At 39.0% G+C, this 22,905-nt stretch overlaps 1 protein-coding gene across 5 annotated transcripts in view; it reads right to left on the reverse strand.

The window, feature by feature from the left end:
• Window positions 1–22,905, reverse strand: part of fgf14 (fibroblast growth factor 14) — a 64,760-nt gene that overhangs the window by 3,875 nt on the left and 37,980 nt on the right. For 2 of the 5 annotated variants that reach the window (XM_037239258.1, XM_037239261.1), the window contains exons 2-4: window positions 14,661–14,771; window positions 11,903–12,006; window positions 919–1,117 (exon numbers count right to left, since the gene is read on the reverse strand). In XM_037239258.1, the coding sequence (XP_037095153.1) occupies window positions 919–1,117; window positions 11,903–12,006; window positions 14,661–14,771 (414 nt within the window). The other 3 variants (XM_037239259.1, XM_037239262.1, XM_037239260.1) reach the window with 3 other exon arrangements.

Genomic DNA, 22,905 nt, shown 5'->3' on the forward strand with positions numbered 1-22,905 from the left:
CAGAAGACTTCAACATATTGGGTATCATTAAGATTAACACGGTGAAAAAGTCAATTTCAGAAGATCTGGCTTCAAATCTCATTTGGAAAATCTGTAAGTGCATGTTCTCCCTGTGTTGCTTGGCTTTTCGCTGGGACTCGACATAATTGTCCATTGGTGTGAAAGGTTATTTGTCGGTACGTGCCCTAGGATTGTCAAAACCTTTTTGAAGACCACTAGTGCATGAGAAGGTGGATGGAGGAAGACCTAAAATCTAAAAGGAAGATATCATTTTGACCAGTGGGTTGACTGTCTATTACCTGTATTACCAAAACAAATCCTCTTAAAATATCGTGAAAATCATGAAAAATCCATTCATGAGCCACAAGGTTCAAAGCTTGTGCAAAAAGTAGTGGCTTATAGTTTGAAAATTACAGTAATGAGGAAAAAAACAAAACTGCTTTGGCACACACAGTCCAAGCACCCGACATTAAAAAGCAAGCCTCTGTTGTTGGTTTATATTTTTCAAACAACAAATATGACCTTGATGGGACTGGCTTGTTGAAGAGGAACGAGAGCAAGCCTCCCACTTATCAGAACAACATTCAGCGTCATGATGAGTTTCTAATCTGAACATTTGTTTCTATTTGTTTCAATGCCAGTCTGTCCAATTTTTACATGAAATCTGTGGCACCAAAAAAAATATACATACATTTCCGTGTGTTGAGCAATAACCCATTAAAATATGGATAAAACATGTTTTTTGTGTTTGTTTTGTGACCCTCGTGAGCATATAGTGCTTCAGATAATGGAAGTGCGGATTTCTGTAAACAGTTTAACCTTGCTCTAATGAGGTGCTATTTTTCAAAAGAAAATGGATGCAGATACTTTGCATTGAATCGGAGATGCAGCTAATGTGACTTTCAAACCAAATTGTACCTTCTAATGGCTTAGGCAGGAAATGAGCGGCTGGTTTGGTTTTCTTCACTCGGTTCCCCTTCATGGCTTGACCCTCCTTATTGAGACCAAGGAACCAGGCCCGACCCGACTCCTGCTGTCGGTATAACATGGATGAGTAGATGACGTAGTAGTTCTCGAACACCGACTCTTTGAATTTGCACTCTGCTGTGAAGAGCTCCTGCAAAGTCAAACACACACATGAAACTCAATTTTATGTTAATAACAAAAGATCCACATGACATCCATGCAGGGAAATATTGATGATCGACTGTATTTTTGCCTTCAACTTAGGTCAAAGATGCAATGAGACACTCACTGTCGAGTGAAGCGAAACAGTAATAGTGAAACGGTTTTCTAACTGCCACGATGAGCCAGTGCATCATTTGCGATGTACGGTATGTCACGCTAATTAAATCAGATTCGTGGGAAATGCGACTCTCGTTCCTACTGAGATTGTTAGGGGACCAGTCCGGTGTGTTCATTTTGCCCAAATCACCTGGGATAGGCTCCAGCTTGCTCACAACCTTAATGAGGAAAGGAATGAAAGAAAATGGATGGATATTGTTCACTAAAGTGAATAAAAAAATTTTGGGCTTGATCCTTAATGTTCCTCACAAGTTGAATGCACAAAAGAGTTGCTTTCTTCTTAACAACTTGTTAGCGTTGTCCTCATGGGCTCTCGCGCAAATGATGATAGAGCTAACCAAGCGGCTCCTCCGTCCTCCTTCCACGCCTCGACGTGGCAAAGACAAATGAATCCGAAAGGCGCCACATCTCTTCTTCGCTGTCACCCATTCATCTCCAAGCAGAAGGGTAATAAACTCGTTTCCACGTTGTCCGCCCCTGCTCGGACTAAAAATAAAGGGCCCCATCGCGGTGCGTTAATCAAGGCACTTTGGGCACATCTGTTATGTGAAAGTCACACACTCCGGCTGGCTTGCAAACTACTTGTATTATCGCGTAAAAGTTAATTAATTCGTCAGGACACTGAAGAGATCAACATGAATGCTGCTATTGAGGCAGTTTTATCTGAATTTGTGAAAAGGTCATCACCACTTTTGTGTGATGGATCAGAACTGGGCAAATAGTGAAAATCAGATCCTCTTCTCCCAACATTTGCTTTAGAGTTAATAATTATAACTACTGTATTTTCTGGACTATAAGTCACAGTATTTTTCATAGTTTGGCCAGGGCTGCGACTTATACTCAGGAGCGACTTGTGTGAAATTATTAACACACTATTATATCATTCCACATGTTATTTTTACACTAAACCGCAAGTGAGTGCTCTAGGCCTGTGGAATAATTGGAACAGCAACTGACATTGAGCCAGACGTAAGTAACGTAGAAGACTCATAGAATCATGCTATCAAACAGTAGCTGAACAGAAATTTTTTAACAACCCCATCTAACCGGCAATAGTCCAAAGTACCTGTTTTAATCCTTCACAAAATGTTGGATCACAAAGACTCCTGCATTTCCCACCCACCCCCCGGTCCCTTTTGGTGTTCCTGGGAGCTGACCGTGGAGCAGAGGCCATTTCACTTGAGTGCGCGTCTCCCAAAAGCATGCGCCAGCACTCTGCCTCAGTGCACCAGCATCGGGCGAGGACACAAGAGGATTCCCCCCCGACACTTGGCCTTCCTTCAGAAGAGATGAGGTGGCATAGCTACAGCATAAAGATTGAATGATTCAAACAGACAGCACAAAAACAAGCAGGCTGTACAGCCTCGGTGCAGCCAAGCCAGGTTCTGTCTCCAGTCTTGGTGTAGCCCTGTGCTTAAAAGAGCTGGCTGTGAGATCATTGGATGGCATTTGAGGCATCTTCAAGACGAGACAGATTTTCAACCTGTTTGGGGGTCAAATACTCTAGTTTTTATCATTGTGATTTATTCTAGACTGGTTCTGCTTTTTGCCTTACCTACTTCTAAAATGAGTGCAACAAACATTATTTTGGTCTACATCTCAACAGCAAAAGTACTCCGAGTTTGTTTAGCTATGACCCAATTTCAAATGAATTTGGTCTAGTCCATTTTATACCATGGTTTATTCGGAGCTAGACAAATTTTAAACATTGCACTCCCGTTCAAAAGGGGTCATGTAGAAATGTCTTTATTTTTCAAATAAAATTGCTATTTTTTTCAATGAGGATAACATAAAAGTAATCAGAAATACTCGATACATTGTTAATGTGGTAAATGACTATTCTAACTGCAAACGTCTGGTCTTTCATACAATATCTACATAGGTGTATAAAGACCCATTTCCAGCAACCATTCCTCCAGTGTTCTAATGGATAATTGAAAACCCCTTGAAAATCATTGTGCAATTATGTTAATTTTCATGGAAAACACTAAAGTGTCTGGGTGACCCCAAACATTTGAACAGTAGTGCATGTTCTGATCTATATCTGTATCTGTAATAAGATTTTCGGCAAGTCTAGATTTTACTACCGTAATTTTCGGACTATAAGTCGCGGTTTTTTTTCATAGTTTGGGTGGGGGGGCGACTTATACTCAGGAGCGATTTACATACATATATATATATGGGTTTTTTTCACTTTTTTGGGCATTTAATGGCTGGTGCGACTTATACTCCGGTGCGACTTATAGTCCGAAAATTACGGTATATTTTTTACATTAATTTGGTTTGTTTATATCCATACTTTTGAAATAAGGTTGAGTAGTACTCTTATTTATACACTGTGGTGTTAAGTCATTTTTGGGCTGGTCTAACAGGGTCAAGGTTAGATTGTGGTTAAATAAAATAAAATAAATAAACCAATGCAATTAGATGAAAGATGTCATAATAACTCCCAGCCTGCTGGTGCACACATTGCACGTTCTACATTTCTTCACATTCAACTCGTACAAGCTGTTGTGTCGACTCGCTCGCAGCATGGGGAAGGGGTCTCACTTCACATTTTCATGCTTTACAGCTTTTCTAAAGCTCTCTCACACTTATTGATTATTTGCATCTCCTGGGGGAGGAACTTTCATAAAATGTTCCTTTCAATTCTGCCATGGAAATGGGGAAAAAGAAAGGGTGGTGGTGGGGAGAAAACTACAGCTATTACACATCAGCAGGCGAGTGGAGAGCTTTTCTATCACTGTAAAAGAGTCCCCATCCTTCACACACACCCACACTTTGATCCAAGCGGCTGAGAACAGCATGAACGAGACAGCAAAACAACACAAAGCCACTGAAAGCTTTGAGCCATGGTAAATCAAAACAACTCATGTACGTAGCAGCGAGGATGGATCCATGCAGATTCTGCAACATATTAAATCTGACTGCAATCATCCATCCATCCATCTTTGTTTGAATGTAAACATCAACATTTAACCATAGCGAAATCCTTGATCCATGGACACAGGTGTCGATCACTGCCGGGCTTCAATCGTGCCTCACCATTTACGACTGAAAACGCAAACACTTCCACCTCTGCTCGCTATTTATGACCCATGTTCCAGCCTAATTGCATTCCCATTGCATGAATGTCAAGCACCGTGCAAATACAAATTGCCACATTCGTTGCCTCAAGAGCAGCGTTAATCTGGGAGTGAGTCGCAGCAGTCTGCAGCAGTTTGGAAAACAGCAAGTTGTCTCCAGACCCCAATTGAGTGTCTGACACTTAGGAGACATAATTGCCAGTATTTAGTGGAATTTCGGATGAAAACTGTAATTACTAGGAGAAACTAACACTTGGAGAGATACGTAATTCTTTCTATAGATTGGATGAAGGATATGATAGATTATTTTTGTAATTTTAAAAAGCTTTTGAATTGAATTTATTCAATTTGGTAAAAAACCTTGATACAACAAACCCATTAACAATTACTAACTCATATCACTATGCAATTTCAGTTCTCTTGAACAAAAAAACCCTAATCACACAAATGGATTTAGTAATTTGCAATTTGGTGTACAGATTTGGTAAAAAAACGTTCTCATCTTTTGGTATGATAGTTATCAAGTCATCATTATCTGCTTTTGTCTATTTTAGTGAAGTTGAGGTACATTAAACTGTAACTCTGAATTTGCATTCCCTTCAAGCAGATTTCCAGTTTTCCTAAATGCATTTACATTCTACTTGATCAAAGAAAAATCTATGCATTTAATTCTTGATTAATATCAAAGGAAGGCTTATGCCAACCCGTTTCTATAATCCGCTTTTAACAATGAGCTTTGGTCTACACTCCACTGATTAAATATCCCGTCTCAATGTATCCGCCTGCAGCATCATTGACACATACGCCAACTAAGCCAACTAAGCCCTGAGATTTTCCCGATGGACGAGGAAGAGTCAGCGTATGCTCCAGCTGACAGATCAATAGTTGGCAGGCCCAGCTGACAAGACTGGAAAAACTGACAGAGACAGAGTAAGAATAATATTGCATGTTGTTTGTTTGAATTTTTTTTTTTTTTTTAAATCGTGTATTTTCCAAGACTTTATCATGGTAAACAATAGTATTGATGGTTTTGTTTTTTTTGCCATGTTGATGTTAGAACAGTGGAACAGTTTTGAGAGTTCGACTGAGTTTTGTTGTGTTACGACTTTCTTCATACAAAAGCGACAAACTGGCTTGCTAGGAGCTCAGCTGGCTTGAATCCAAAATGTTTCATCGTGGCATTAACCTTTGGAACTAATTCTATTCATGCCACACATTCTTCCGTTACTGTACAACTATAGCTGTCAAATAAAGTAGCTTCAAGTCGTCAATGTCTTTCTCTCTGCTTCAATGCTGTCTTCACCGTCTGTCTGTCCGAGTGAGTGTGTATGAGAGCTCCGTCACACACAGCGCCAAGCATGTTGATTGACAGGGGTGGGGGGGGAGCAGCGCAACTGAATGCTAATGATGTTTGTACACAAATACACAAGTAAATTTAATTATATTTATCAGCCAATACAGTAAGAAGCTCGAGATTGTTGACAAATCTTAGATGTATGCTGAGAATCAAAAGAACTTCCAACACAGAGGACTTTTATTTTTTTTAAGTGACGGCTGAAACAACCCTGCAAAGTGGTTTAACCAATCACTGGAGGGAGTTCAACAGGAGAAAAGCTCTATATTTGGTGCTGACCAGCTTTGACGCCTACCTCTGACCTTGTTGCTCATTAATGCATGAGGCTGCTCCCCCGCAAGCCCTCACGGCCTTAACTATTTCTGACACTGCATTAAAGGTAGAAGAGGGCAACAATTTGGATATAATGAGCACCCTTCGCTCCACCTATCCATCCATTCTAACACTACCACCCATGGGACTCCCCCTGATAGGCTGGTAATTACGACTTGTAGCAGCACACTTCTGAAAACTGTAGGAATAAGAAAATATTAAGGTCTGCACACCTTTCACATGTTCTAGTGAGTCGGTGGAATTGTTAAAGTGCTAATAATGTGTGTAGGGATCTATTACGGCCATGTTACGTTTAATTAACAGCAATTGGCCTAAGTGAACTACGAATATTGGTCCAGAGAGACAGGCCTAACCTAAGGGGTTTAAAAATAAATAATTAAAGTTGAACATAATGAAGTACTGGTGTTTATTATTTCCAAAAACTAAATGCAGGTTTTGTTTTTGAATGCTTTTGTTAATCGTCACAAAAAAAGTTTATATATCCATGAAATGCAATGTTTAGTTTTGGTATGACGGTTTTCATCTAATATACAGTTGACCTTGATTCTTTTTTTCTCGGAGATGATGAAATGTGGTGTGTAGCCTTTTTATGACCAAAGAAGGAATTGCAACTTCTCATCATAATCTCGAATTGGGGATCTTGACACCTTGATTTAATTTTGATTAAGAGACAGAATGTAAAATGTTGGAAAGGTATTCTGATGAAATTTGATCGGTTTTACCAAAAGTAAATTGGAAACTTTGGTCTCAATCTGGAATCAAAAACACTTTTTAAACAAGAACAAAAAGTAGTGAACGTATTTCAATGCATCTCAGATTTGGAACATTTACTAAAAGACTCTTTTCTACTGATTTTTCTCTGTTCTGTGGACACTATTATTTATTTTACCACTTTGAAAAGTAAGACGCACCAGGGACTGGGTAATATAGAAGTGGCCAGGACTCAATGGCGTGCAGTGTTGCATGGGTGCACATTTGCATTCAACAATGCTGAAAACAGGTTCATGCAAAGCCATCTGTTAGTCAGTGACACCATACACACATGCGCACACATTCACACTTTACACTTGAGGTGTCTAGGTAGGAGGTGCGATACTTGTGTGAAGATGAGAATTTCCGTCGATAATCTGTGTATGCGGACCAGGGGCTTTTCCTACCCATACATTGTTTTCTTCTTGTTTGTTATCAAAGTCAAAGTCTGCTTTATTGTCAATTTCTTCACACGCCAAGACACACAAAGAAATCGAAATTACGTTCCCACTATCCCACGGTGACAAGACATAGTACACAATATACATACAAGTAAACACAAAAAATAAAAACAAGAAGGCACAAACAATGAATATCAACATCACCATTGCATCACCATCATAAAGAAATGCAGCACAATGCTAAATCTACCAGAACGGTAATCACTAACGCCATGTGTGCCCAGGGAACTCTCTCAACATGTGGTAAGACTTATTTATTATGTTATTTGTTTATTTATTAATCACTCTTATTTATTCATTGTTTGTGCCTTCTTGTTTTTATTTTTTTGTGTTGGTTACTTGTATGTATATTGTGTACTATGTCTGGTCACCGTGGGATAGTGGGAACGTAATTTCGATTTCTTTGTGTGTCTTGGCATGTGAAGAAATTGACAATAAAGCAGACTTTGACTTCAAGAGACTGATTTTGCCTATGTACGTACTGCTGTTTTGGTTAGCAACAGAATTTAACTAGAGTCAGATGTGTGATAAATAGAAATTACAATTGCTGCTTTTTACTCATTACTATATGAAGTGTAATTATACACATTTCAGGTCATCTCAATTCTCCAATCTCTGCAGTTGCGTGGCCACAAACGATGAAAACATGTTTTATGATCAAATATTTACATCTTTAATTCAAACTTGACATTCAAGTAAAGCTTACTTGAAAGTATTTATTTTTTTCATCTGCTCATAACTTCACTTACAAGCACTTCATTTTACAAGTTTTTTCGAGTTGCTAACTGCACATTGATCAATGTTTTTGCTTTGCGTAATGAGCTAATACAGTAACGCACTTGTGTGATCTTTAGCCTAATTACAAATATATTAAACCAGTAGATTTCTTCACATTCTCTTTTATTATGTTTTATTGCTTTTATATTTATATCTTGCAAAACAGTGCTAGTTTCCTTTAGTATAAACATGTGACCAAAAATAATGTGGTGCATTCCGGGGGGGCTGGGAAGCATTAATAGGACACCAATTCATTTCAATGGAGAAAATTTAGTTACGAGCTTTGTAAAAAAACAAAAAACAATTTCAACGTGTAAGTCAAGGCACCACTGTGGAAGACATACTGTCAAGATTCATAGTTTTCATTCGACAGATTGTGATGTGCTAATATATTCTGCTGCCAGGAGCTTTCATAGTACTGTAGATGCCTTCTCATTTTACACAGTTGACAACCCAATAAAGCTAAGTCAGTGCCCTCCGTCCAGATTACGAGTTTCTTCTTACGTAGGATACAGTCGCTCAAAGCGATGCCACGAGTTAGTTTGACATTCAGGGGAAAAAAAAAAAAGTATCACGAGCAAGTGCACGGTGCTGATAAGCCGAGCCTGCGGAAACATTGCCGGTCAAGTGAGGCAGGGCGAATGTAGGCGCCAACCGTGAAATGCAACTTTTCCACGAGATACATGAACGAGCCGCTTACTGGACTGAGAACAACAAAGGAAATTATCTGGCGCAATGTGTTTTTGTGATTGTAATGTTAAACATTAAAGCTGCAAGCATTTTTTGAAATCTCTCATCGATTGGGCAGATCTTGGAAAAAACATGTGCACACAAAATATTTGAGATCTATTATCATGAGCAAGTTTTATGTTTTTGACATGTTAAGAGCTAAATATCCATTCTGAATGGCTCCGGTTATTGCATTGCTGATTCAATGTGTCATAAAGCACTTGAGGCAAAAGAGAGTGCACGACTTGGCTGTTGATTGCCACACAACTCATTTCTTGTCGAAAGAACATGAGCCATGTGAAGTGCGTCACGAAAACAGGAGTCTTTAATGAATGGATTGATTTTGCCCTCAAGGGATTTAGTCAAATGATCCTCTGGCAGAGACGAGGACATCACTTGTATAGAGACTAACATCCTCATAGAAACTCCTGGGAGGAAACCGTGGTTCTTATTGCATCTCAGAGGGAATGTTGCAGAGAAGCAGGGAAGATAAATTAGTCAACAGTCCATTAGTTCATACACACCAGAAAGGCGTTCTGTGATTGAACTTCGCTTTTGTTCCGAGCTGCTTCCTTTGTGCCGGGCCGCTCGGCCGCTTTGATACCGGTCGGAAGCACTGTGCCCAGTGGGCCTTTCACACAAAAGAATATGATGCACAACCACGGAGCATTGAATATGTTCGTCATCTCTTTCCTAGAAAAGATCATGGCTCTTTTAATTCACTTCTTGTGAAAGTGCGTCATCGCCCGTGAAAAACTGAGCGAGTGAGTCCTGCTACACTTGACCTTCTGAGGTTTAAAGAACTGAGCTTGTATCTGCAAATTTGAGGTTTTTCTGTATGATTTATTTTGAAATGTTTGTCATTTGTGATCAAAGGTTATGGCGTCAAACTCTGTTGGACTCGAAGCCAGCCAATCACAGGATCACGTATAGACAAGTAACCATTCACTTCTGTTTAAATCTATGGACAATTTTCTTCATCCATCCATCCATCCATCCATCCATCCATCCATCCATCCATCCATCCATCCATCCATCTCCTGCCACGTAGAGCTTCAGCAGAGAAAGCCAAACTTCCCTCTCCCTAGCCACTTCTTGCAGGGCTTAGTGGTTGATTTTTTTGGAGGACATAAGTCCCAATTTGCAAGTCATAGGTAAGTCCCAAGTCAGCCATCAAATAAATCACAAGTAACTGTCAAATATTCAAGCAAGTCAAATCATACGTACATATAAACTTAAATCTATATAAACTTAAGTCAAACATTTAGAGATACCACAATGAGTCAGACATTTTTTTCCAAAACATGTTTACCACACTCCAAGCTGCAATAAAACAACCTTCAGAGCAGTTTCTTTCAAAATGTAAGTGTACTACCTTTAAATACAACTAATGGGCAGAATTAGAAGGGCCAGTCTGAAGCTCACCAAGTGATAATGGCAGGAGAGCTTGTACCTTTCTTACGGAGGAGGATGAAGAGGATCTGGCAAGGCTGCCATTTCCCCCACTGAAAAGAGCCTGTGGAGTGGGCGGCTTGATCACAACCTCCATTAGCAAGCAGAAATAAGCGGTGCATGGATCAGCGGGGCCACACATAAGGTAAACAACGCACCGGCGTCACTGATTCCCACTTCAAATGTGTCTGGAGGTTGGCAAGCACAAACGTCTACATCACAAGAGGCTGTGTTGAACTTCAACAACAGGAGACCTTGCACTCACTGGAGCTGGGCTTTAGCATTATTACATTTCAATTTGAACAGGAATAAGGAATTTCAATCTGAAAGCACCTTTTAGACGCGTATCACTCTCGAAGAAATTACAAAAAAGTACAGTATTTCAGTAAATAACTGCACATACATTTTCTCTTTGTAATGTTTATGCTCATCAATATATATTGACACTCATACTGCCAGCATGGAGGTGAGTAAACCACTAGCGTCTTTTGAGAAAATATTCTTCACTCATCGAAAGATTGATGCACAAGTGCAGAAAATACAATAAAATGTAACGTTGGCTTCTTTCTTAAAAGGAATGAAATCTCTGGGGGGCATTCAAGCTGATCAATTTGAGCACACATTATCCTAATGGGAATCCCAAACCTCCGCCCAAATGCAATTATTCTCTTGCAAATTATTGACTTTTTCTTTCTCCCCCGTGTTCAGGGAACCTGATTGGAGCTACCCTTGAAAGATCCATGAATCTCAAACGCAGTTTACAATTATGTATGTAATACAGAGGGAAGATAACAGTTTTATTATTTACAATGGCACCTCAGGTTACAAATTAAAAACATTTTGTGACCCTCCTCTCCAACAAAAATGTTCGTAAACCAAGGTAATATGGAAGTGATTCATTCAAGCCGCAGAAAAATCTTATAGTTACCATATTTTAATCATTATCAATAGTCAACAAATTTTTATACATCAGAAATACAAGTAAACAAATTCCGATATTTTACGCCGATTCCAAATTAGCCCTACTTTTTTTTTTCTTCTGCACATCAGATTTTCATAGCAATAATAATGATATAAAATGTAATATATTTATAAATGTTTATGAATTAAGGGTTTGGGTTCAGCAACAGGTTTGAAATGTTCTAAATTACAATGCATGATAAGAGCCGCGCGCTTTTGTCGGTCAAACAAAAACAAATTAAATCACAAATCTCCACCTTCCACAATGCAGTGCAGTTTTTGCATTGCATCGTGGGCTTTGGTAGCCAAGCGCGAGAAATAGCATACAATTCTGAGCTTTCCATGAGTGTTTTGACTTACCGTATTTTCCGCACTATAAGGCGCACCGGATTATAAGGCGCACCTTCAATGAATGGCCCATTTCAAAACTTTGTCCATATATAAGATATATACATTTGGCCTGCGGGCCGGACTTTGGACACGCCTGCTGTAGTGACTCAATATTGGTCCATATATGAGGCGCACCTGATTATAAGGCGCACTTTTGAGAAAATTGGAGGTTTTTAGGTGCGCCTTATAGTGCGGAAAATACGTTGTTGTTTTTTTTCTAGATGATTCCAATTATGACAAACTATCCAACAGAAGGCTAGCACATTTCTTGACAATGGGACATATACAGAATTGTTTTTACTTACTGATGTGTAGAGATGACCCTCCCCGTTCATGGCGATGTACAAGCCCGTCTTCACAGACTGGATGGCGACGACTCGGAGGCCCACGGGAATGAGATTGAACAAAGCTGAAATATATAAAATATCAATGAAGAATACACATCTAGTCCTCAATAACTGCATCTTTCAGATGGGATCTGGATGCTAAGCTAACATAGCTTCAAACTGCACAGAACTTCCTGTGAGTTTGCTAATTTAATGGTTGCTGGTGTATCTGGGGCCCATCATGGATGCATGGTTGATATAATAGGCCTGTAGTTGCTGTAATTGAAGACATGTGGTTGCCCGTTAATGGCCACTGCTTGTTATGGTGTAACACAAGAGAACATTCAATGTGATTGTACGGGACATTTAAAAAGGGCAAAATAGTAACCAAGTAAATGAAAATATAATTTTGTCAATGAGGTTTTTGCAAATTATCCATGCATTTGGTTGCTAATTTGCTTCCTTGTTGTTGTTGTTTTTTTTGTTTGTTTTTTTAAATCAGCACATGCAAATAAATTCTGCATTTGTGACTCACCTTTGCAGTGTTTCTATTTTTATACTTTCGACATTAACAGTGGGTAAAATATTTTTGAAAGAATTATTTAACATTTTTAAACTATTTTAAAAGTGAAATTATAACCGAATACCCTAATATGAATCATGTCAGTTCCAATGAATTGAATTCAATAATTACTATCCTTAATTTTCTGGCAATTTTTCCTTTTAAATGTTTGAAGGTATAATTCAATGTGTCTACACATGGACGAACTTGGGATTTAATACACAATTCTAATAATATGAAAATATCCTGCATCGTCACTGTCCGTTGGGACTTTTTAACCTATGTGAAGTGACATGTGCCAAATCGCATCTGGCTGCATGCTAATGTGAAGTGTCACTTGTTAGCAGCTAGCAGTCAAAAGAAGCAGCTAACCTAAAGCTACAGTGCCAAAATCAGCTATTAATACCCCCCACCTGCAACACCCCCTTTCCCGCATCACCCTGTTGCCTGGGCAACCATCCGTCTCGGAGGTTTCGGCATTTGTGACCCATAAGCATAAATCAAGGTTACAAATGCTAATGACGTTAAATACATTACAATTTCTCCACTTGGTTAATTTATTTAAATTCAATTCATGTGCTCACGGTTGAATTGATTTACCCTTTGCAGTACAATTTACAACGGAGTGAAATCCGATTCTATGAAAAATTGCACAGTGAATAAAAGTAAGAGGTTGCACTTGGAGTTGATTATTTAAATTCTCCAAGAGTCATTAGCGTGCTGTTTTCTAGACAATGACACCTAGTTTGCTTTTCAAACTGCCTACTCTTTAGCCAGCATAAACAGCATGACTGGGCCTAACATAATTTCTTACTTACCAATTTGGGTAGTGATGATTAGGCTGCATAAAATCTGCATAGCAACAAGTACCCCAGGAAATCATGTAATCAGTACAATTTTTTATTGATTTTAACTGGCATATAATTATTTTCACTGGGGTATTAATATTTGTGAATTCTGCCTGGCAACATATCATGTCTGTCTGGCTTTCTGTTCCTGTTCCTGAAACATCTTTGTCATTTTAACAGCCAAGTAGGCCTGGCTTGCATCAAACTAATTTTATTGGACTAAGGCCAGTTATGACTCTGAGGTGCCTGCCAACAAGATTCTATGCAAAGATGTTTTTATGAATTCCTGTTCTTGCACAATCAGCTCATTCAATGTCTGCGCGGCAGATCGATGACACACATTGAATTTCAATTCTCAAACCATTGTTCTCCACAAAAACTGTCAAGGAAAATGTTGTCAGCTCAATATTAAAACAGCCAAATGGGCATGACTGGCATATTTTTTTTAATAATAATTTTAATTGGGCTGTAGGGTAGTGATGATGATTAATTTTGCCGAGTCAAGAAAATTTTGCTAACAAAGTGCAAAATCATGAGCAGTTATAATGGTTTGAGATTTTTGTATGGTCAGGTTTTTTTTGTATTGTTTTTAATTAGTTTTTAGAGCAGATTTTTATACTTTTGTTAATTTCTATATTTTTTAAATGCTTTGTTTTAGTTTTGTTCTTTAGTATAATTTTCTTAATATATGAAGCATTAGTTGAGTGCAAGCAAATAAGGTCCCTATGCATTGTTTAATAAAGTAAACTACCATCCCGATTGCCCTTCTTCAATAATATGGAAATGAATACAAATGAACTCTGAAAGCAAATGTAAAATCCTAATTGAAACCACAGGACATCTATAAGTTTATTTAAATTTTGTAAATCTTACAAACGTCAAATCTGCGTTTAGTTAATTTGAGTTTCATATGCACTAGTACTATTTTTTAACCCTAACCCCAAATTCTATATTTTTTAGCTATAATAATCTTGTGCAGAACAGAGGTTACCTCAAGTCCCTTAAAATAAGGTGCAGGTCCAGAACAGAGTTCCTCACAAAAGAACACACTACTTGGGGAACAACTACGCAGACAGAGGACCAAGACTCCGTGTAGGGCAGCCATCAGCATCGATTGCTTGAATTCGAGTAACATGATTAAGCGAATCTAAGAAATTATGTTGGAAATAAATATTGAACTTACATTGCGTAATAAAACATCAATGATTTATGTTTCCGATGTGATGTATAAAATCACTACTCCCAGAAACCAGGGAGAGTAAATGACAGATTTTTCTCCATATAAGAACATCAAGCTGGAAAGCTCGAGAATGAACCAACTACTCACAGGAATTACTGCTGTCATCCTTGGTGCCATCAAGAGAGCCATCGGGATTCATTTGCAAGTAGTAGCCCTGTCTGCAATATAACCTGGTCACTATACCCTTGAGCTGGGGATCTGCAGGGAGGGGAAAAAAAAAAAAAAAAAAAAAAAAAAGAGTCAAAGATTAGGTCAAACTAAATGTACGAGAAATTTAGATTTTGGGATCGATCGCCTGATTGTCATAGTGAACCCAACATCTCCTCCAATAGCAGCTTTTTGTACACCATCCTTATTGAAATTGGTCACAAGGCTGGGTAAAGAAATACATTTAATAAAACTCACAGATATTGAAGTTAATGCTGGGAGCTACGGTATGCGAGTATGGATTTTTTTGTGCCTTCACGTGTGCATACAGCTTGTGGGTCATACAGGATCAACATTACTCTTATTGCACAGACAGCCAACAAAGTCTCAGAGGAGGTGAACTTCACAGGAGCGTAACCCTACCACCATGTTCTAGTGTGTGTGTGTGTCTGAGGTATAAAAAATATAGAACATGGCCACAGAGGACGCAAGAATGCTATTTTCCCCTGCTGTCATTGTACAGCCCAAGGCATTTTCTGGTGCTGATATGTTGGCTGATGACATTGAAACAGTCTGGAGACCTTTCCCTTGCAAGGAGATAAGGTGGGCAGCCGAGTGGGGGAGTGTTGACCGTTCAGCAAGCACAACAATGTAGAATTTGCAAATACATGTAATGTCAAGGAAAGTGGAGCTTTATATCAACAATGAAATATACCCATTGCAGTCAATCTTTTTCCATGTTTGCCAAAACACAGACAATAAAATTTGGAAAGTACACTAAGCCATATAATTAAACCACTCATGGGGTTCGAAGTCAGTTGTTTGTATGAAGTTGTGAAAATCCGACATGGGTGGACTTGTATGAACAGCATGCTGATTTGAATGAATTATAAATTAACATAAAAAAAATTGTACATTTAATGTATTTCACTATGTGTGGTAAAGAAGTTAGAAAAAAATATATAGAGAATGTAATTTAGAGATCACACATGAGAAATAAAATCAATGTCTCTTCATTTTCTTTTTTTACTGTGCTGGTGACACATCCATCTTGCAGACATGAAAAAAAAAATAGCTGATCAAGGTCTGCAGCAGCAACAGTCGCATCACAAGCACCCATCTTAGAAATGAGACGATAGAGAACGTCAGCAAGCTCCTTTTGCAGCCTTCTGCTACTAGCTGGTGCCCACACGCCTGATACAAGCAACCTGTCGCACCCTGAGATGGATCAGAACCGTTCCCATGGCGACAGTCCAAATACACAGATTATCATAAGAAAAAAAAAAGATGAGTCACTCTTTCATCACCACCTCTGATATATTAGATACATAAATAAGTGTTGTATTAAAGACTAAAAAATGATGAACATTCTACTGAAATATTGTCTCGGTTTGTTAATCAATCAGGATGTATCTTACAATTTATTTCTTTTTTAGCATCCAAGGTCACAGCGACCTTGACCACACTACATCCTGGCAAAGTTCTGATAGTGAAATATTCCAGCACACCTGAACAGAAGACTACAAAACACAATAGATGTACGAAAAGACAACAAATTAACAACCAAATATCCTACCTATTATGATAAATGTGTTTCATTAATACATGCAAGGAAACACAAAAACTAATACATAACATTAAAAAAATACAATACGAAAAAATCTCAAAGTAAAAATAAAGTAGAAATTGCAATACAAAAAAAAAACATTTACAATTTAATAAAAGACACAAATAAAACACTCAATATTCAACACATCAACAAAAAGTCAAAATGTTCTTTAATGTATGTATAATTTAGAAAAATAATTTTAAATGCTCCCATTAAATAATGTGTAATTGTAGGTAGTGTGCCGGATCAGTTCATCTGTGTGTATTTGTGTTTGGGGACACGTCTGTTTCTACCATCCCTCATGGGGACCTCTTGTGGTCTGTGGACTGAATATTAGGTCCCCTATAAAGAAAACAATAAAAAATCCCTCAAGCAACTTTCCAGGACATGCCAATGCAATGTAGCTTCTGCCCACTATTGACAATTCCCATTAGAAATCTGCCGTGGCTACACAACCATTTTGGAAATAGTGACCCACGGCACGCAAGGTAAGCCATCCTAAATCACATATTTCCATCTGTAGTCTTTTTCTAAGGTCGAGCAATTTATTTTCCAATTTCAGATTAAACCATATTCTATATCGCATGTGATTATTTGTCCTTACCCAAAAAGAAGCATGAGAATTTATAGAAGAGACAGTATTGCTTGTACATTGCTCCAAGCCTTATGCTACGGCTCGGCACCTTAGGATCAATGTTATGTCACCAAAGCCGTCAGCTTCCCCAAGTGGACACCGGAACAGAGTGGCTCGAGGGGGGTGTTGCACACATTGCTGAGGTTGTGAAGTCAGGAGAGAGTGAACTCGTACAATTTAGGACAGTGCCTTAAAACATTATCAAATGCATTGAGAAGGTCTTGCATAGTTGTGCCCCCACCCGTACCAGAAGAGACCCACATGTCCCAATGACAAGGGTTTTTACTTCAAGAGAACAATTTTCTCACATTTGATGAAGTCCATCAATAATTATGGATGGTAAATTGTGGACAATAGCTGTTTATTGATCTTAGATTTGACCTCAGCTACCACAGATCCCTTGGGTCAGATTGCTGTTCAAATCCAGCGTTTTTTCTAATTTTAAGGATGACGTAACCACTGACCTCAGTGTTTCTGATAACCAGTACAATGTTTAGAATTCTTAATGTCCTTGTGATGATTTATACTGGGTGTGAATAAGATTTGGAGCTACTGCTCGTTTAACCAGTAAGGAAGTTTACACTACAAAAACTAATCTAATACTCCTATATATTTTTCATAATCTAATAATCTACTGTTTTAATTGAGCCAGATTGAGTGTAATCGGATTTACATGAGGCTAATCCTAAAAATCTGTGTGATCGTTAGCCTTGTGGACACTATCAAAAATAGATGTGCTTAAAAAATATGTATAAATGTCTCTACCAAGGTGATTACTCAAGTGGCGGGCGACTGAGAATTATAAGGTACACAATATGCAGGAAATTTTGTAGGTTTTTTTTTTTTTTTGCTAAAATTAGGCATGCCATTGCTTACCAATCTTGTGAATAGGTGCTAATCCAGTAAGACACACTTGCCGTAAAATGTGGGAAAATTATTTTTAAACTTTCAATTACCAATTTAATAGAGAAATTACTTTTTTTTTTTTAACTTGTATTCACTTTTTTCAAAAACATACAAATAAGACTTGACTAAGCAGTCACAGGAAATGTATGAAGGAATTGTATTCGTTTATGCTAAGCTAAATGTGGGAACAAAACTTTTCAATAAATTTCCGCATAACTTGCCACTCATGACAAAATGTGTTATTTTTTGTGAAGTGCTTTGAATATCCTCTGGCAAATATCTTTTTTCACTTAACAGAACCTAAATGGGTTAAAAATCTCCTACAGATGCCATAACGGTTAATGTAATCTAGTGAATGAACAGCAAGTAGAGATTGAAAACTAGGTTATCATCTGTACATGCACAAACACAAACACACGCACACACTAATCGAGATGGATGAGGCTTTTGCACTGAGGTTACAGAGGACGACACCAATCTGCATCTGCCATTTTGAAGCACCCTGACCCGTCTCCAGATGGGTTCCCTATTTGACATCACACACACGTGCAAAGCACATCGACGCACATAAACACATTTTAATCCACATGGGGCCTGTAAGGGCAACATCTGATCCCTAGCTTCCACCATTCCAACAAGAGGGCACTGAACATTGCAACGTCAACGGCAAAATGGTCTTTGAAATGCGTAAGTCGGAGAAACAATGCATGCCCGGAGCAACAGGGTCCATATCTGGTGAAAGTTAACTATGTTTATCAGAATAAAAAAATAGTCAGACTGGTTGAGCTGTCCTAAACACATCTTTTGACAATTTCCCCCCGGAGCCGTATAAGATTATTTTTCCAGGTTAAATGTTTGTGCAAGGACCCAATAACATTCACAAATATGGCGATACTTCCTCAAATATGGCCGACACCAGAATATGTAAAACTATATTTTGAAACAGTTCGGGGGGGGGGATATATTTATAAATTAGATTTATTGCACTTTGCATTACAGCAATATTAACACTAACCAAGTCTTTTTTTTTTTTTAGATATTGTAACAATACTGCTTCTCACTGAGCTTCCAAGTCAGACATTGATATGCTTGTACAATACAACAGTAAAGATTTACATTTCTGAAGGTATAATGTAACTTTTGCTTAGTTTATTATTATTGTTGTTTCTAACTTAACACCACCCCCCAGTTAATTAGACAAATTCACTTGGTCAGAGCACAGTTTTACTTCATTAGTTAGACATTGTGATTTTACTGCTATGCATGTTTAATATACTCTATAGCGCATCACATTATTGTGATAGTACTATGAAAATATTGCAATAATCGTGTATCTATATTTACTCTGCATTCCCTTCTCCCCATCCATACCGTGGACCATGCAGGACATGACAGCTCTTCACGTGCGGCAAACGTGCTCAGTGTTTTATCACCTTTTACGCACGCGCCAAACGCATCGACGTGATCATGTGTAGCTTGGAAAGGGAGTGGCAATCAACCAGTGGCTGCGTGGCAAAACTTGCACCTTGTCTCCGTAGCCTGCGTTTCCTGAGGCCAAAGATGCGCACTTTAGAGAAGATGTCCACCAGGTTGCCGTTGCACAGCCCCTTGTTCTTGTTGGGGCTTTTCCGACGCCGGTTGGTGGAGGGCCGGTCCAAATGCTGCTCCCGCGCCTGCCTCTTCTGACGGATTAGCCCGCTCGCGATGGCAGCGGCCATGGCTGGCCAAGATCAGCCTTTGGCCGGGAGGCGCACCGGGACCGGCGGTGTGGGCACGAAATGGCTCCCCTCCCCGGCCACCGGGTCAGGGTCCCGGCATGGTGGCGGCGTGAGCAGTCCGCTCCGGTCCAGTATAGTGTGAAATATCACTTTGTTTTATTTATTAAGAAGAATAAGAAGTCTCTTTGCTGTCCAAACACCTCATGATAAAAATTAAATTGTGTTGATGATCATCCAGGAAATCGTGCGTAATTCCGCATGAATGAAGAAGGGGGGGGGGGGGGGGGGGGGGGGGGGGAAACAGTCTTGGAGAACACGCGCTCCCTTAAAAGACGTATCCAATGCAATACTTATATTCACATTTTTTAATACTAAAAACAAAAATAAGAAAAGCTCCAGTTGCGTCTTGCAGCGTGCTGAGAGGCAAATGCACTCTTTTTTTTCCCTCCTTTTCACCAGCCGGGCTTGTCCTCTCTCCTCCTCCCACTGTCAGCCGATTGTGCGCGTTCACGCCGCTGTTTAAGTGACGCTCGTGCATGTGCACACAAAGAGCATCTACGCGGATTTAAAGTTTGTTCCGGAGCAATACGTCCTGTTGGGCAACCTTTTACGGTAATGCGATTTTTTTTTCTCCTAGACGTTCAAGGAAAGTCCAGATGCGACAGAACCACCGGTGCAATAAAAAAGAAAAACGACAAGAAATAACATAACAGGACCACACAAGCTGAGGCCAAAGCAGTACTGACGACGTGTACACAGCGTGACAGGCTACAAATGTGTGCGCAAACACCGAAATGAATATAACCCTGGACTTTAAATGGAAGAGCGCTTCTTAGGATATACCGGAAGGCGTTACGTAGACTAGTGCAATCAACAAGTCCCCCACCCCGCACTTGCCCCTCCCCTCTCGTTAGGAAATGCTTGAACAGAAGGGGATATATTATAGTGGTGGAGTTGCAACTTCAGATGAACAAGCCAGAGCCTCTGACTAATTGATGCGCTCTGTAATAGTGGCGAGATTCAACTAGCTCATATACAGTTGGAAAAATACGTATCGCCTCCAAAACGAGCTTAATAATAACAAACTGGTGTGGACTGACTAATAGTATTGATTTGAAAACATTTAGTATTGGATGTTGTAATTTAGGCTCTTGAATGTCGCCAAAACAGTTTGGATTGTAAATATTTTATATAAAAATATGATAAATATTACACAATGCGATTAAAATTGACTATTTCTCATGAAAAATTGTAATTGAATTCTGTGATTCATCCTTAAAAAAAAAAAAAAAACAGTCCGTACAGCCTTCAGTCAGACCATACAAAAAGCCAACTGTGTTTTCAGCACCACGGACAGCGACATACCCACCGAAATGACACTAAAAGCCCTATTTTGGCGTAAAAACAGGCGTAACCAGCGCAAATCTAGCGTGTTTGTGCTGCGCTCATCTGGGCACTTGCTGATTTAGTGATAAAGTAGTCTGCGCATGGTAGGTGGATTGTCATTTTCCTGCAGGGGCAATGGTTTGTGAATTTGGTAGATGCACTACACCGCATTTCTGTCTCATCCGTTAACTTGAAAAAAAAAAATGCAGCTAATTTTCAGACAGAAAAAAGCAGGTCTACTTCGAGACACAGGCAGTCAAATGCTTATATATATATATATATATAGTCACACACTGGCAGGGGAAATACCAGCATGGCAGCAAATCACAGGCATCCATATTAAAACTCGAGAGAGCCATCTGCTGTTTGTGTCTGTAATTAAAAGCTCTAGGCTACAAAGGCGGAGGAAGGTGGAAGAGGGTTGTCCTTGGGGGTCTCCACATGCACCTGTTGAATCCAGCTGTTCATTCATTTAGAGTCATCCATTCTCATTAGGGAAAACATTGTAGTTCCTCTATAAGATAGATGGGATTTGGAAAAAAAAATGCATCAAGTTGAACATGCTGATAAGGGAATTAAAATTCACACAAGCAGGCTTATAGTATAGACAGCTATATTCACGTGTGAGCAGTGAACACCACTTTACTAAAACACGTGCAGTGATTTTGATGCTGCACCAATTGGAGGATGCAGTATAAGGCTGCAGCCAGCAGCGGACACTGTCAGACCGCGACAGAGACACTGCGTGCACAATCTATTCATCTAATCATACCGGGACAGAGTGCTCTGCTTGAGGAAGCGGAGCAATCAAGCTGAAGCCTGACAGGGCTTGACAGACATGATATTTCACCTCAGTTTTTAACCCAAAGGAGAGCACAGCAATTGAAGAATGAAGGGAATGAGCATGAACACCTTGCTGTCAAAACCTGAGGCCTGTGGGTTAGCCACATTGCATAAAGTTAATCATGTTAAAAAAAGTTAATCATTCACTGCTAAGATTTGCACCTATGTTGAAAATTAGATTCACTTTTCATGAGGTTGAGATGTTGCAAGCATTTCTTGTTACTCAGCCCCTTTCAATATAAATTGAAACCATTGAACTGTTTTTCTTAAGTTCTAATTTCCAGGTTATCAATTTTTTGTGTTTGTGTATATAGTTGCAATATTATGATGAGGCAATCATACACTTTTATGGTTTTACTGTCAAAACAAGCTTTGAGGAAAACCATGACTGCAATGTGGCTCTGAACAAAGATAAGATTGGCGTGACTTCTGCACATGTGCCATTTTTTTCTACTGACCCACGCCACAGGGTACAAATATCCACACAAAGATTTCACAAAGAATGCCTAGCAACGCAAAAATATCCGACTTGTTCTTGCTCCGTTAATCCCTCTGAACAATTTGACAGCCTAGAGCACCTGACTGACCCTAATTCTAATTGCTAATTCTTTCATCAACCTGAGGCACAAATGACTACAGCTTTTGAATTCTACCCAAAACAAAACAAATCATTTGTCAAAACTACCAAAAGATTCCACCATGTTCACTGTGACACACAATGTGTGTAACCGATGCTCTTGCTAGTTGCAGAAGCCCTGCTGTCAATGTCAGCCGAGTTGATAAGTGACAAACAAGAAGAGTGATTTTTTTAATACAGTAGAAGCATTGCAACAATTCATGTTAAAAAAATAATCCTCAAGATGCATCTTAAAGGCTTTCTATATTGTAAAACTTTCCCAAATTCACTTTTGTCTGTAATAATAATAATAAATATTAATAATCTTTGTGGTTCACAAAGGTGGTGGGCCTAATTATTGAGTTTGCCTCGGGCCCCCAAATGATTAACTACACCCCAACATATTTTAGTAGCAGTCTGCAATTTTGACATACAGTAAACCTACTGCTGTTTTGTTATCGAATGCATTTAAA

Source organism: Syngnathus acus, chromosome 21 (genome assembly GCF_901709675.1).
Source record: "Syngnathus acus chromosome 21, fSynAcu1.2, whole genome shotgun sequence".
Taxonomy (NCBI): Eukaryota; Metazoa; Chordata; class Actinopteri; order Syngnathiformes; family Syngnathidae; genus Syngnathus; species Syngnathus acus.